Source organism: Saccoglossus kowalevskii, chromosome 14, assembly GCF_978046115.1.
Source record: "Saccoglossus kowalevskii chromosome 14, keSacKowa6.1, whole genome shotgun sequence".
NCBI classification, from domain to species: Eukaryota; Metazoa; Hemichordata; class Enteropneusta; family Harrimaniidae; genus Saccoglossus; species Saccoglossus kowalevskii.
In genome coordinates this window covers 22,076,054-22,093,471 of record NC_140654.1, presented here as the reverse complement: position 1 = coordinate 22,093,471, position 17,418 = coordinate 22,076,054, and the positions used below count along the sequence as shown (strand labels likewise).

Sequence of the window (17,418 nt, the reverse complement as noted above, 5' to 3'; positions counted from 1 at the left end):
GTTGAATGTCAGACTAAAATTATAAAAAAAATCATTTCTTATAAAAAGATTACTGGTAGGTTGTAGTTTACAGTTGATTAAAACAAAAACATTAGATTGAAAGTTTTTTTTTTACACCAAAATGTTTTTGGTTTATTTTTTTAAAGATAATTCAAAATATCCTATTGTATGACGTTGGTACAAAAATGAAAGTTTTTTTTTTTGTTTTTCTAAGTAGTGCTATGCTAGTTAATCAGACTATTATTATGCAATGTTACAATAACATAGTGAATAGACTATGCACAGACTTGCGGAGATCCATTAAAAAAACCTTGCCCTATCTTGTGGGGGCCCGTTACTGAAAACACAAGATTTTTTTTGCCTAAGCGTTGTTGTTAATGATCAGTAATACGGAGCGATTTTAAATTCAGCGTTTACGATTTTTTTATTTGAGCAAAACATTGAAGTCACATGTTGAGTACAGTTCTTAGTTGGCAATGAACTATTGTTGTAATTAATATTTGCTTAGATTAGAGACAAGAACAGGCTTTAAACTGAATGCAATTAAAAATGGTCAGATTATTTAGGCTGCTTTGATTTTCCAGAATATTTACTCGTGTTCAATAATATTGCTTGAAATTTAAATAATATTTTTGAATAAAATATAGACTTAGTGACTGCAAAAAAAAAAAACATTTTCCCTGGCCACCCAGGTTTCATGTGCTGAAAGTTGTTTGTCCATGTAGAAAGATGCTAACTGAGGGGCCTGCCCTAATTCCAAACACTGCACATAAGCTGTCATCTGTTTAGTCACTCATGCTTTCAGAACTCATATTTGAGGCTGTGTATATTTGTTGCACATTTCTGAACATCGCATGAATATTTTATTTGTCACTGAAGTGTTAATTTCCATTTTTCAGGTGGCATTTTCACTTTACTCGTACAGATGCTAACTACACATAATGATGACTCCATCTACGCAGCACCATTGGTTTTTCCTATGACAATATATCAATTCAAGACTAACAGGAAAATAAAAAAAAACAAAAGCAGCTAAATGTTTCTACTCTCATATCCAAATTCTGGATGAGCATCTACGTCATTGACGTTCTGGTTTTTTCCCCGATTTTTAGGAATCTGACAAACTCGATTCTCAATTTTGTTTCAAGTCGTATCTAAGATGGCTGCCCCCATATAGTAGATATCCGTAAATTTTATTGCATTTATTTTATAATTACTTGTACGCCAACTGACTGTGATTGAACATGACGCGATGAATAGGCACCATTTTATTCATCGCCAAAGACTTGGAACAAACGATGACATACATTTATTACACTTTAAAGCGCAGCACGGTTTAAGTCGAACGTACATAGACGTTTTATTTTTTTATAAGTCATTCTTCGTTCAGTCATTTCTTGATTCCAAATTGGAAACCACTAATCGTGTGATTAGTTGAAATATAAACGACAATTACAGTACATGGTTGTTCTTTCAAAAAAAACAGTGAAATAAATTGAACAAAATAACATTCGAGTCAATGTTTACGAGAATATAAGTACACGGATTTACGGATCACACTGCGCAACAAAGGCATTCCCTTCATCTATATATATATATATATATATATATATATATATATATATATATATATATATATATATATATATATATATATATATATATTTATAAATTTCCAAATTCAAACTGAAACGTTGGGATTCTATTGGAGGATTGAATTACACTGGAACGTTTTCAAACGATGTCGCTGAGCATCGTGCTCGTTCAAAGTTGTTTGGCTGAGTTGATTCAACTACTATTGAAATTTTAAAATATTTATATAGATAAAAGAAATGCCTTTGTTGCGCCATAACCATATAGCCATATTCACGTTACAATAAATAAACCGATTGTAAGTGAAAATATGTGGTTTTAGTCATTCTGACACAGAATTCAATACAGCACATGAGTTTTATTTTGAATATGGTAATTAGCTAATTATATTTTTGGTCAATAATATATTCATAAATGGATTGTCATACGTCAGCAGTTTTTACCAATCCATGTGAAGTTCTGTTTAACCAAGGTCGCCAGTGCTCTGTCGAACGGACTGTAAAACTCGCACAATCTTTTTTTGGCCCACTCTTTTAATTCAGGATGTTCCCGTCCTTTCGAGCTTGGCATGCAAGCCATTTGGGGGAAGACCATACAATACTGTCCCTTAACGCTGTCTTTGCGGAAATGTTCTTCGCGGAAAAAAGGCCGCACACCGAGAAACTTTTCTACTTTCTGTAATTCTTCTGCCGGATTATTTCTGAAATTGTCGCCGTCAATGAAATGAATCTGGCTTCGGGGGAATTGTTCTAACCATCGGAAGAGATATTTAACGTATATGCCCACGTCGACCATTTCATTGTGTGTGTTCACGTTGTCAGGGCGTGACTGCTCAAATACCGTGCTCTCGATGGATTCGGTGAGCGTTTTCCTCAGAATGTAGTCTTGCTCCGCCTTGTCCGTTTTATTAATAAATTCGACATAATCTGACACTATTCGTCGTACTGGGTCGCATACAATAATTAGAATACGTACATTAGATGACAAGGTTTTGCGGATGCGTTTAGGCGCATCGAACGGTCGAAAATAATAAGTTGGTGTCTTTTCTATAGTCATCTGCAAACGTGACGAGAACGGCATCCGCTCTCTGTACCATTCCATTCCATGCTCGGTTAGCGAATCAAAGTAGTGGGTCTCGTCTTTCGGGCCAACTAAATGAGGATGGAAGTTTAAAAACCTGAGAAGCGTCCCAGTGCCGCATTTGCGCACTCCTGCGATAATGACTTCAGGCAAACGTCGCTCGCAGCCCCGACGTTTCAACTCGTCGTCTTTGAGCAACTTTTTGAGTCGAAAAACCGGATGTGTTGGATAATAACACGATGTTTTCCATCTCTCAACCATGTAACGCTTACCGTCAAATCTGACATCCCACGTCGCATAGTCGTCGGAGACTGACCCGTGGTCATATTCGGTATCGTTCAGCAAACTTGTAAGGGAGGACTTCTTCGCTAGTAGACTTCTAGCCGTCGCTCTGTCACCCCGTGGTGATTTCGCCATACTCACTACCAGCGCTAAGCATGTAAAAAGTGTTAAATATCCAAGAGCCCATTTGTGAAGCCCTCTTCGGAAAAATGCCCTATGCAATGAGTCTTCAACCTTTCCCTTTAATAGTGACGCGTTTCGTAAAATCACAGTCACAAGAGACACCCGAGGTCTGACCATCTTTCCTTGTTATGACGATGTCCGCAGCTCTCTAGTCGGTGGGGCGAATGTGGTTATTTGATAAGCTGTGACGAAGAACTATTCGGTGACAGCTGTCATCTTTTTGAATGAACATAAAGAAAATTCAATCTATTAATTGTAGTATGAAATAATCGTTTGCCTGCAAATAAAGAAAAACACCCAACAATAAGGCATGTCATTTTACCAGTACACAGTCAGTCAGTTGTTGTATTGAAATGTCCAAATAGTCATGTTGGTCCAATACCCATGCGAAGTATACAACACTATTTTACAGTCTCATATTACGCCGCACTGATTGGAGCATTGTCGGTCACGCGGAATGCCTAATTTGAAGCAAATTTGGGCATCGAAATACAAGTACAGACAGGTTCGATATTCGATTACTACGGCAATCAAAACAATAACGTCAAAACAGATGCAGAAAACCACAAAATAGTTCATCTGTTCAGCGGCAACTCACAAAATTGCGTCCGTGCTAATCGTTGGTAATACACGTCCAATTAAGTGCACAATTTGAATATGTATAGGTCGACAGACGAGTGTATGGCATAAAAATAACCTGTCAATAAACGCGTTGAAAGTATGATAAATGTCTCATTTTACAGTGCGCACCCGGTCAGGTTTCAGGTTTCGGACGCTGTGTTGTAGTGGCAACAGTGATGTCATGGACATTCAAATCACCACACGATTTTGACGTTTAAATTTTCGAATTCGAGATGGCAAAACAATTATTACTGAATATCCCTGATGTGACAATTATTCACATCGGCTGCGTCTCGGTGAAAAATTGTCGCTTGGACGTCTTAAAACTATAAAAGAATACACTTTCGTTCACTACTATATCGACTCATGCGGCATGCCTGATTGAAAATTCATTGCAAAAAAAAAAAAAAAAAAAATACTGAACATGATTGTGCCTGGGTCGTTTGCTTCCAACTGCTAAGAGCTTGGACCGTTTCTTTCAAATTCAGAAGTCAGTATGGCCGCAATGCATTGTGGGTGATTGCAGACCCCCATAGCCTAGTTTCGGTTGCTTAGTTACTATTCATTCGCAATAGATTGTGGTTTAATGTTGACACGCTCCCAGTCACCGGTGTATGTACTGATTTTCTGAATTTGTGATGTTTTCAAGTTAGTACAAATGTGGCCATACTTTCTCGCAAACCATCTCAACTTAACCCAACGACTAGTGCCGCGTTCTGTTCGATATGGGACTCATATCGACGTATACAGCGCGTGTAAAATACATTGTTTATTTACATGAAATTCGAACACGCGCTGCGCAACGACCACCGCGCTTTAAATGAACCGCACTGAAACAGAAAACGTGAAAATTAGGTAGTAAACTATTTAAAAATGAGAACGACCGGCTTATATTTGTTGTAAGTGTCCATATAGTATTCCCTTGAACGCACAATCTAATCAGAGTGGAATTTACCAAAAATATTTTTTTCATTTCAAACATGAATCATTTTTAAAGTCGTTATAGTAAAACAATTGTTTTAAGTGAAGTGAAAGTATGTCATATTACGAGTGTTTAAGACCCTCAAACCGACTTGATCTCTAGCTGAGCCAGCTAGATTCGTAAATATGTAGTTTTCATGGCACCACATCCGAGTACTTCTGTTAATTGTCAGTAAAACATTATCAAATATATTTTGGCAATTGTCGGTTATTTGTTCATAAGCGAAGGAGGATGCACCAGCTGCCGTGACGTGGTAAATAGAGCATAACGTCATCACGCAATCAGTATTCATGCGTCGCTGAATACTTTAATTCGTTGAATAGAATATGTTAAAAAGGCGACATTATGTATAAAGGGGATATAACATAAACCGGATTAAAATATTAAATGTCAACGGCATCTGTTACACATGGTGGATTCACGTCAATCACCGCAATTGCTTTAATGTATGTGTAGGGGCTCGTTCTGCAATCAATTCACGCCATACGCGTGGGCATTGCGCTTGTCTATGTCTTCTTGTTAAATAGTGACGACGCGTTTTTGCTGATGTGTTGAGCTGACGTGTACAGTGCCGTGTAAGACTTGAACTTTATGTTAGCATTCAACACGTACCGTAGACATTCAGCAAATACAAAGTTGCTTATATGCGTGATCCTATATACCGTTAACCTCTGATATTCTTCGCTGATTTTCATGAAAATATACCCATAAAGTCAGGAAGAATTAATTCATGGCAACTTCTTAGTACATTCCGGTGAAGGTTAGACGAGAGTGTGGGAAATAGATTGTAAGAGGGCGCAACTCCCGCATATATGGTCCGCTATGCACACGTGTGCGCTATGCAAACAACATAACATGGTGAGATGAACACATATTAGCCCCGTGTTTACAATGGTTAAATGCCCAGTTACACACTAATGAGATTTCTGCATAATCTTGCGCCAACCGAAATTTACATCCGGGATTTTACTCATGGGGACCGTGACTCCGAGTGTCTAAAACCTATTGCTAACGCCAGAGGGCGCATCTCTGAATACTAATGAATTATAAGTCAAGTGGATCAATCGTATGTAATTATTACAAAGAAAAAAATAGACGCTTCGGTCATTACCCTATATGCAGTGGATTATGGACTATATTGCACGTCTTGGCGTGCTGTATTAGAAATGGGCTCGTGCGATTTAATCAATTATATACTTATACAATATTTAATAAAACAGGTCATGACCTGGATTGCGCTAATTGTATAGACCTTCGTCTAAAGTAAAGTGTTTTGTATAAACAGATGTGCCGTACGTGAATACTGCCTATATGTGTGTTTTCTGGTGTGTTTTATATTTTCAGCTGTACAATGTAATTGTTAGTAAATGCTGGTTTAAAAGTTAATAGCTACACTAACAAGACTTAGGAAACATTGCTAGTGGGAGCTGAGATGGGGTTTAAAGTAATGTTATGTTCAGTCGAGTGATGCGATGAGATGTTTTGCGATGTCTTATGATGAGAGTTGATGCCATGGGATAAGATGTATTGTAAGATGATATGATGCGTTTTGCTGTGTTGTAATGTGATGCGATGCAATACGATGCGAAGCGATTCGATGTGTTGTGGCGTGGTGTGATTCGATGCCATGTAATGCGACGTTTCGTGATATGATGCGATGTTGTGTGATATAATGCGATGGGATGTGTTCTCATGGGATGTGATGTGATGCGATGTGTGCAATGTCACTGTGATAATGCCTGATGTTATGCGATACGATCTGATACGTGTAGGATGCAATATTATAATGCGATGCAAATGCTTTTTGATGTAATGTGATACAATGCAAATATGTGTTCTGATGTGATGCGATACGTTATGATATCGTTTTACTATTCACCAAAAACGGCAATCGTATCGAAAGCAGTATTTTTTTGTCTTTTAGGCGTAAACATGGCAGCCAGTTGACTAAACACGAGGAAAAAATGTTATACAGATCCATAACTATTTTTTTTTACTTTAAAGGGCGGCAGTCGTCGCGCCGCCGCGGCGTCCTGTTCGATATGGGACTCATATCGACGTACACAACGCGTGTAAACTACATTGTTTGTTTACATGAAATTCGAACATGCACTGCGCGACGACTACCACCCTTCTTTATACACTTATTTGCTCAGTGTATGGATGAATGTACATTTCCAGTCATTTAAGGTAGAGATGCAGGTTCGTGGGCACTTGGGAGTGATTTTTTTTTTTTTTTTTTTTTTTTTGCTTTTATTATTCAAAAATTCTTGGCTATAGACTGTTGAAATTTTGTAGAATTGTGAATAGTGGAACATACTCAAAAAACTATTTTAAAATATAGATAACAAGTGCAAACATTATCTCTTTTGAATGCTTAGCAAGATTTAGCAAGGCTGTACATAAATAATAATGAAAAAAAACATGGTGAAAAAAAGAAATGACGGGATCTCCATATTATGCACGACAATACATTTAAATTTGAAACTGTAACAGCCATTTTAATTATGAACATTAGCAAACTTCTTACTGAGCGAATTGTTATGCAAATTAGCAATTATCTCAGCATCTTTTTAGTGCACATTCCAGAACTTTACGAAAACATAGCTCCTAGACGCTTTGACCTTTTGTTCTTCAAAACGCCGTCGAGGCATTGTTTTTAGTTGAATAGTGTTACTACAGCAATCGTACAGACAACTAGCCTGGGTATTAATTTATGCATAAACTTGAAGTAGTTAAATTTGAGCTGCTGCCCTACAAAATTGACAATTGGTAGACAGTTTTCAAGACGGCACTTTCTTCATAGTAAACAGATGTACCCATAAATCAATTTTGACAGGAAACAGAAGCACGGTTTAGAAGCTATTTTGTTTAAATCACTTTTGACCAAAAAAGCACATTTTTGTGCATATTTCAAACTACAGTGTCCATAAAAATAAAATACTAACAAAATTTTAAAATTCATGCAATAAACTTTCCGAAAATATATAGTATTGTGGACAAGGGAATTCATCTTGGTTTCCTAATTAATTAATTAAAATACCTGTCAGGTAAACTGCATATCTACCTTAAGCAGTCGAATTACTCTTGACAGTAAAGGTCAAGTACTAGGAAATTGAAATCAATTTGTATATAGGATTCATTATCATGGACGTTATTAATCCGAATACAGCAATAGCGATCACAAATTTCCATTCCATTCCATTCCATTCCGTTCCGTTCCGTTCTATTCTATTGTAAAACCCGCCCCTTACTAGTGATTGCTCATTTATTTTAAGATCTGTGCTCCAGCCACCGTTTCTGTATATTTGTCTATGTCTCTCTCTTTTAATACAATGTGTGTTTTAAGTTGGTTTGTTTCCTAGCAACGGTTTAATGGTGCACGGAACGACGGAAACCAGCACATGAAGCCGGAAAGCCGTTACTACGGGCGAGGTGCTGAATAATTTAGGTAATAAAACACAAACGAGTCTATACACGTTAGGCCTGTGGCTTTTTTTGAAAACATAACACTGTCGCAAAAGCAAAACCACGAAAACAACGCAATCGATTTAAAATGCTAGTACAGTACTCCGAACGCACACTGCCTAAGCGACCATGCTTTAGGTATACGATAGTTACAATACGTGATGTTGCTAGGAGCGTCGACGTGTTTCAATAGTTGAACAAATATAATAATGATAAAGTCAAACTCGTTGGAAAACCTGGTGTCTGAAATACTCGTCATAAAATTGTTGTTTTTGTTTTTGTTTTCAAAAAATTGGTTGATGATGTTATTCTGTAATTCGAGTTTCCGAGACTACAACGGCAACGCCACGTGATTACAATGCACCATTGGAAGTTTCATCGGCGCCCTGCCATGAATTTAATCACGTGGTGTACGAACATTGCTAATGATGGAACAGGCAACGTGTATATAGTCACAATCTAGATCACCATGGTGACCACAATATGTAGTAATCGACAAGAGGAAATTGCTCTTTTTGATAAACACCAAAAAACGTTGCTAAACGATCGCGACGTGTTCTTGGAGTGATGATTACCGGGAATCAGAATGTTGTAACAAACTATCTAATGTCAACGGACTGAAATATATTTGTTGATCAGTAGACACGTGTTTTCAGTTGATTCAAGTTGATTTGCGTTGTTGTGAGAATATCGCGTCATTTAATACCGGCTTATGGAGAAAATATTAGTAAACCTATAAAATAGTATGTCTACTAGTAACTACACATGTCACATCAATCTATGTGCTTAAACCTTTCAAGACAGCATAATTATAGCTGGCATTTTAAGTGTCCCGTAAAAATATCCATTTTTGAAAAAATAAAAAAATATTATGATCATGTAAGACGTTGCTAACAATACATAAACTCATTTATCACTTAATGATCTATATTTACGATGAGAAATATAAATTATATTTGTGAATTCGTATGTAGATGTTGTCTGTAATGTGGAGAAGCAGGATGAAGGTGGCTTGCGTGGTCTTACCAATCTACCACTAAATCCTGATGATTGTCACAACTTTAAACAAGGAACTGTTGTGAATTTGGGAATTTTAACATTTCGCTCTATCTAAATCGTCTTTTTTTTTAAATCTGAGAACAGTGTTTTTTTTTCTCAATGCGTATAAGCCCTGTGAGAGAATGTGTTGAAAGTTTTGACTCAAGAGGAATTGATTTAGGCATGCATATAGAAGGTGAGCGTGGTCATAACAACTAGGGTGATTGCACAGTGATCCCAAAACACCTGTTCATATCTGTTATCCAGTTCAGTACGTCTCTCACCATAATGTCTATGTTAGGTTAGTTAAATGTAATTACACGGACACGTTGGCTCTAGCATAGTAGCCCCTCTATGTCAATTTCCGAATTTAATAAAACTTATCAATATCACATAGTTCACCGAAACGAACACTCCAGCTACAGTCTTCCAGCACACGTTGCTAAAGAGCATTAGACGCGGCATTTATGATTTGGAGGTTACTAATTCACGTGATACGTTCGGATACGTCACTAACACTATATACAATGGTTCGTTCGAAGGTCAAGTTCACGCATGACACGCAAAGTCAACGACTCCTGTTGTTCCCGGTTCGTACAAAGAGACTTCGAATCATGATTTCCAGGAGTTCACGGTTCTATAAGTTCTATTTACCAGCACACATTTGGTATTAGTACCAAAATGGATACTTCGGGGATTACGTCATTTGGGTTATAGCAACCAATCACGAACAAGGACGACAAAATGGAGGATTATCACGTAATCTGAAAAAAAAAATACCACGGGTCACAGAAACACGAAAATCGTCTATTGAGAACGTTTAAGTCGAAGAGCAAGGAGGAGTTTAACTAAATGTATATTCTCGGGGCGGACACACGGACATATTCACCGCCTGGCAACCATCACGGTGAAAACAAAAGCCGAAAACGCTCAGAAAAACGGTACTTTGAGATAGTTCTTGAGACTCCCCTAAATAGTTCAACAAGATTAGCCCTTCGGCTATATATTAAAAAACTATCTTTATTACCATTTTTATTCCACGATTTTTTATTTTTATTCATCGCTAAATAAAACCATAGACAGAGACCGTTACACTGAGCATATCCGTTACTGCAATACGGTCGTAAGACTAGTGTTTGGTTAGTGCTATCTTCGGTCAAGTTGTTGAATTTGAAAGGAATAACCCCCCCCCCCCCCCCGAGGCTAGTACACGAAACGCTTTGACCAAGTTCACGACACTTACACACAAGCGAATGCGAGCGCAAAAAACAAATATATATTTTCAGACTTTCGTTGACAAAGTATTCAACCCTACTGTGTGTTATAACGTGTTGGTTTTCTTAAACACAGAAAACCGTGGTACTTCGTATATTTAACCACGGGTTGCAAACACTCTCTCGAACAATCGAAACAACCTATTCAGGCGATTGAAATGATGGTATAATATAATAGTCGAACTCAAGTTCACACAAATTATTTGTGTGTTTTTGAAAAAAAACAATATATATATAATGTTGTCTTTGTCGTGAGAATCTACCAGCAAATAAGTAATAAATACAATTAAATATATAAAAAATAAATAAATATTCATATTTCAAAAATATCGTGTAATATCGTTATGGTTTATGACGCGCGATGACGAATTCCACACGCGATTATTTGCATATTCAGTTGGGAGATTTTAAAATCTCAAGGTGTTTTATGCACGATTGTAGTGGTTTTAGATTCTGATGACACTAATTCGTGCCAGTCATCGACATAAGTGTTATTTAGCATTGGGCAAGGGGCAAGGGATTGTGGGATGGCAACCTAGACAATGTAACTGATATATGGGTATTTTCACTTTTACAACTCACGGAGAAATATACAATATATTATTTGGGAATTGACTTGAAAGGGGGCTAGGACTGTCTTTGAATAAGGCTTAATGCATCTTTCTTGAACAGGTAATCGACAAAACTCATTTAAGCATCGCCTCAAGCCATGCGTATCCAGTTGTCTGCCTCATCGCTGTCAGCCGACCACCCAAAATACATCGCTCATATATAACTTAATAACAATAATAACACTATTGTACCCGTGAAATCCGTTCTGCCAGTTCTCTGAGGCATTTACTACTACGTATCGAATTAGTGCTAAATCCGATCGTTGCTCGTTGATGACCTGTCAACAAACTATTATAGAATATGCAGTAACGTCACCCAATACGCAACATATTCACAGTATTTATATGTATGTGGAAATGTGTTTCCACGATTAAATGCGTCGAGTCATAACTAAGTACAATCGACGAATAAACGTCACTACGACGTGCAATGCAACATCGCGCTGACAAGACGCATACCGGGAATGTTCGCATATTTGCACATTCAATACCGATACATTTGTATATTTCAATTAGATGATTGAACCCACATTACCAACGGCTTCAACACACAAACAGAAAGAGTAATTTATGAACCTTCTCCGTAATTATCCGTTTTACAGCAATATCTATGTAAATTTTCTTTCGGGCGAGAACACTCACCTATTCCACACATTGTGTTATCTGTTTGTTACCAAAGCAACTTTGCCATAATGACTGCGAATTCGCTTTCATCTTGAACTCGGCCTGCGTAAACTCATTGGAAAGGTAAAGTAACTGCAATTATGGCCGTGATGGAATGCGTTGTCGCGGCGGTGGAGTGTTTAAGAGCATAACAAATATATGTACAGCATTTGTATTCATGTTCAAGTTAAAGACCCAATATCGTCGTACCGCGTTGCGTTCGAATTGGTTCCGCGTGCGACGTGTACAACGTGCCAGTGTGTGAAATCCTCGGGGCGGAGCTACGTCACACGATGTTCCACGTCGCCAAGACGCGCACCACTGTACATGCATTTTTATGGGCTCTGTGCGCGCTGCTGTGGAACGCCGGTCGAGCCGGTGATAACTCGAGAAAACAACACAAACCCAACTTTGAAGTAATTCTGAACAACCAAATTTATATATATTACACACCTATGGCTAACCTTCTTACATTGTTCAGAGGAGTCTCAACAATCATCGCAAAGTATCGTTTATCGAGTTTTTGGCCTTTGTTTCCACCGCGAGGGTTGCAAGGCGGTGAAAATGCCCAGACGTCCATCCCCCAATGATACACGAAATTTAAACAAGCGCTGCGCGACGGCTGTCATGGCGCTTTAAACGCAACGTGAGGTAAGCACAACTTAAATACCACTGCAATTGAAAAAAAATTATAAATGAACTCCAAACAAGCGAAAACACTCGAAAATAGGTTCATTGAACTATTACTGTTCGGCGCATGACTGAAATCACAATGTATGGTGCGATGCGATGGGGTTAACGAAGGTGCATCGCAACCCCGAGGCGGGTTCCGAAAAGTTATCACGCAGCGTAAACACCTCTAGCTGCTGGAGTAGTTGTACGCAAATAATTACACTGCCAACGCAGAGAAATCATACCAATACATCGGTAGGTAGCCATGTTAACGATACACTGGGAAGGCACGTCGACCGCGGAATAATTCTTACAGCACGACTAGTCTCCGCCGTTTTGGGTCAACCATAATCATGTATAAGAATTCCGACTACCGTGAACAGAAGACAATTGTTCATTTAATACTAATAAATAATAGGAAATATATTACGGTACAATTCTTCACATTGTGTTGAAATGGAACATAAAAAGTGTTTTAGTCGTAAAATTGGGTACAGGTATGATGCATTGTCCTGCTAGCTACTACATTTGAAATAAAAAGAATTGCTCTGTCTGAAAATAATGTCATGATTTAGCACGACGCTGCACTGGACCCCGATTACTGGATTACACGATTACTGAGCTAAGATGTCACACAGTAGCGATGAGTACCATGCCGCATGTGAAGAGACACACCGAGTACTGACTGCATATAAGCACTATTATACTCAATACAGGGTTGACATACGATCGTACGGCACGCAATTGTGTGATCCAAGCGCGGCTGTAAATATATAGCTACGGCTGATTTACTTTACGCACTTTGTAATAAGAGACGTAACGCAGTCATAGATCGTATTTACACAATTGTATAACTAGAAAGAAAAAGCAATTGAACGCATTGGTGGTAAATATGGGTGTTTAAATAGGGGTGTTTACGACCTCTAGCCAGTAATACTTGGCGGTGTAATTTTATCGCTAAATGTAAGAAGCACCAGCCCGTGGTTACTATGGTGCATGTAACGAGAAATGGGAATCACTACGTGCGTAAAATGTAAAACTACCGTTTACAGCTGAATTTTGACACTGGATTTTTTTAAATGAAAGAAATACTGAAAAGTTGTTATTGTAAATCACGAGTTTTAATACACGTGTCAAATAAAGGTGTGTACATAGCGCAAATTGACAGTATGTCACAGACGTTCGCGTTCGGACCCATATTACGACATGGCAAATTGAGGAAAATCAGTACAATTAAATTTAAAGAAAATGCTTCCTTCACATATCTGTGTTTCCGAATTTCACTCCAATACTCCGAATAAACGTTCAAATCATTGAATATCGACTCTTGCAGAAAGCATCACAGACGAGTTGTGTTTTGCGTGATTAGCACACTGTCAGATAGTCAATGAGCGGCCACTATTGTATTGCCACAAGTGGTGATGTACCAATACAATCTCGACCTATTGACAACTATCATTAAAAGTTAGTAGATGCTCGGTTTTCGCACGCCATTGCCAGGTCAAGCATATCCCAGTACCGTAACGTTAATTTCAGGCAACTAAAAGAATTCCTTCAGCGTCAATTGGCGGGGTTTATATATTATTATATTGTTGATATTGTCACAAATCTAGAAATCGACATGGTGGCTGGCTTGCCGTAATTTCCCGCTAATAACATCGAAATTACTTTTACGGGATGTACTAAAGAAAGTTGTATAGCTGAAACAGGCCATTATTAAGAGTCGTTTTCATAGTCCGTTTCAACATTTAGTAGAATAACAATTCAAATGGTACGCGTTTTCCGTGTTTTCTTTCTGTTTCGCAAACGATACAAATCGTTGATTACCCCGGCAGTTTCTCTGTCGGCTTTTGTTATAGTGACGAAATCTAGTGCACGGATGTCCGGGAGAGCAGTCAACATATACTGCCTGTACCGCTTTTCCTCTTCCAAGGGATTGCCATGAAGGGTCACGCTCTTCAGGTTGGGCATCTGCACAAGCTTATCAATCTCATCAATACGCTCAATTTCGTTTCCATGGAGATACAATATGCGTACGCTCGGGAACTTGAAAATGGCTTCGCCGATGGTTGAGAAGGCGTTAAATGAGAGATCGATCCACGACAAATCTTCTGGCTTTGAAACAAGCCTTTCTACGACTTCACAAAAACCATTCCAATGTTCGATGACATTGTTATTCAACTTCAAAGCGGTGGTGCAAAACCTGCCTTCGGCGTCTCGTTTTAATTTCTTCCCGCACTTACGCGGTTCTATGTCTTCCATCTTCATATTGAGGAGCATTTCGAACGATAGGATAGATTTAAAAGAAAGATCTAACGGCGGTGCAGCGTAGACGCTTTCAGTTACATCTAGTGCAGTTTGAGCAACAGGTTTGCGATAATGCGGGTGGGCCGATCGAGAGGTGAGCATGGCGATCAAGAACCAACTTCGTGTAAACCGTATATATTGAAACTGTATGTATACAGATATCACGCTTGGTTGGCTGAGCCGAGTCCTAAATAAAACACCGATGTTCGTGAATCGTCTACACGATAAATTTTTTGCTTAGAAGCGCGATGTAAAGTTCCTGTAACAGGTGTTGGCAACGAGACTGATGAGTACGTCGATGTTAAACGAATAACTGACGTTACTGCTACAACAACACGTCGGGAAGGTAATATGCACGGTGTCTAATTCAGCATGGGTTAACGAGATACAACAGAGCGGTATAAGTGGTCAATTCCAGCACAACATAGAAATCACTCACCCGGGCGGACAGAGATGAAATTACACCAAACGTCATTTGTCCCTGGCTAGAAACGCAGTAAAGTTATTCGGCGAACGTTCCGACGACATAGACGTCTCGTTGAAGCACAAAACGTACAGTTCTAACTCGGCGGCAGGAAATATACAATTACACTCGATCTAATATCCCGGGTCACGTCATGTGCGCCACACACGGCCGTTGCCGAGGTAAACAAAACGGCACGAACAGGTGGATGGCTAATTCTGACTATTTCTGTCTTCCTCGTGCTAGTCAATTGAACGGCTCACTCGTTTATGATAAATCGTCTAGAACTAGAGGCATTCCCATCAAGTGCTCACAACATACCATCACCCCACTGCGATTCAACACTACGCATGCCTCCACGACTTAACGCCGGTATTAATGGCGCAACATTGTTGCCCCTGGCAACATCGACACTCAATAGGCTATTCTGTAATTTAAAAGAAAGTCAAGCAGCATTAAAAAAAAACAGCTGAAAGTATTAGAGTGTGAGGTCAAATTTGCAACGACCACTGTACTACGGTTGACTCACTATGCCGTGTGTATACGGAGTTTGAAATTACTGACCGATCCAAAGCCTCGTGGCATCGGTTTAATTGAACATATTGGGATATTTGCTGGTTTCACTCACTCACACTTCAGAAACAATGTCTATACACGAAAAGGTATCGATCGGCCAGTCACTGTACTATACTAGTTTATTCAATGTAGTATTAGCTGTATACATGGCCGATTGTTAGTGGCTTCCAACACATCAATAAAACTGACTATGCGTATTTTATTTGATGTCAAAGACGTAAACAACATTACACGAACTGGTACTTAGGGTAGGGTTAATAATTACTGTGAGATATATTTTGCTTTGATAAAGCCTTATAAAATAAGTGAAAATTCTATGTCCACAATTTCAAATATCCCAAATCATTAAAAACAATCTTTCCCCGCATTGTAGATATAGCTGTAGACAACCTAGAAATATATCTGTCAGTGGCGAACGCGAGACCGATGACGTTATATCTCCCGGCGCCAACTTAGTACGATGTTCATTTCGTCAACACCACTCAAACAAGAGTTGTCCCCTTTTCGCGAGAGTTCAAACTCATTTCCTCAATAACCATATATTAATATAGCGTTGCTAAGCAACCGATATAATAATAACTGACACGAGTAGTATATTTTTATTTTCGTTATATAATGTATGAGTCGATTATGAAGGCTATGACTGCGTTTCTCATAGCAATGCTTTAAACAAGCAAATTAATACTCCGCAGACAATTAAATATTTAATGTGAGTATCGATTTGTTTTGTGTCGATTTCGTGCCAATAACCGCCGTGGCATTGAGTGTAGAGCAACCAAGTCTTTGCCACGCACCGTGTCGGTTATCTTTACGAGTGATGAGCTACATACTTTTTTGGGGGTGGGGCGGGGGTGCGGATAAAGGAAAGGAAGATGACATACAATCTGTTGCGGGTCTACGCATAGAAACTACTATAATATTTTAAGTGGGGAGGTTTATAAGTAGGGAGGTTGATTGGTACTAATATTCTAGCCCGTCCCTGCAATCCTTAAATAATAAATACATTTCGTCTACTACGTCGTTGAACGCAGCACATGTTGTGCTTCGGGGCAGTATGCAGAGGGTTAAGTACTTAGTTTCCTAATGCGACTCTAGTATTAACGATGATTAATTGTTCAGTAATGTGTTTTCAGGTCAATTGTTATACGAATGAAGGTAATGAGTCGAGGTCGCTCAGAAGTTGCTCGAAACTTTGTTTCGATTTTAGCACGTTTTGTCACTAAAAATCCCCTGAAAAATATGTTGTTGTTTTTAAAAACACTTTTTGACGTCGGTACTCTGATATATCATTATCGTATGAAACAACGGAAAAAATGACACGAAACAGACAAAACATGATTTTCCACACACCATCTTTATTCGTTTTTATAAAAATGTCACACATGCAAAAAAAAAAAAAAAAAAAAAAAATTGTAGCATTTTAGAGTTATAGTATTCAAATTTGAGAATTTAAACCAAAGGTAATACGGTGTGTGATCACCTGCCATATATCGGGCAATATCTAACAACTTCGTCATGCGTTCTGTTGCTACCGTTTATCCATGTATTACCTGCAAAAAATAGTGACTCAAAATATTTTATATAATACTAGTACGACGTCAGTGT

The 17,418-nt window shown here is 38.5% G+C and overlaps 1 protein-coding gene and 1 pseudogene across 1 annotated transcript; both read right to left on the bottom strand.

The window, feature by feature from the left end:
- Positions 1-1,931: 1,931 nt before the first annotated feature.
- Positions 1,932-3,300, bottom strand: LOC144354872 (heparan sulfate glucosamine 3-O-sulfotransferase 5-like). Its single transcript, XM_085507692.1, has one exon. It carries the CDS (start codon positions 3,253-3,255, stop codon positions 2,023-2,025), a length of 1,233 nt encoding a protein of 410 aa, XP_085363818.1. The 5' UTR covers positions 3,256-3,300; the 3' UTR covers positions 1,932-2,022.
- A 10,931-nt stretch (positions 3,301-14,231) lies between these two features.
- LOC146734575 (leucine-rich repeat-containing protein 51 pseudogene) lies at positions 14,232-14,876 on the bottom strand (annotated as a pseudogene).
- Between the last annotated feature and the right edge of the window lie 2,542 nt (positions 14,877-17,418).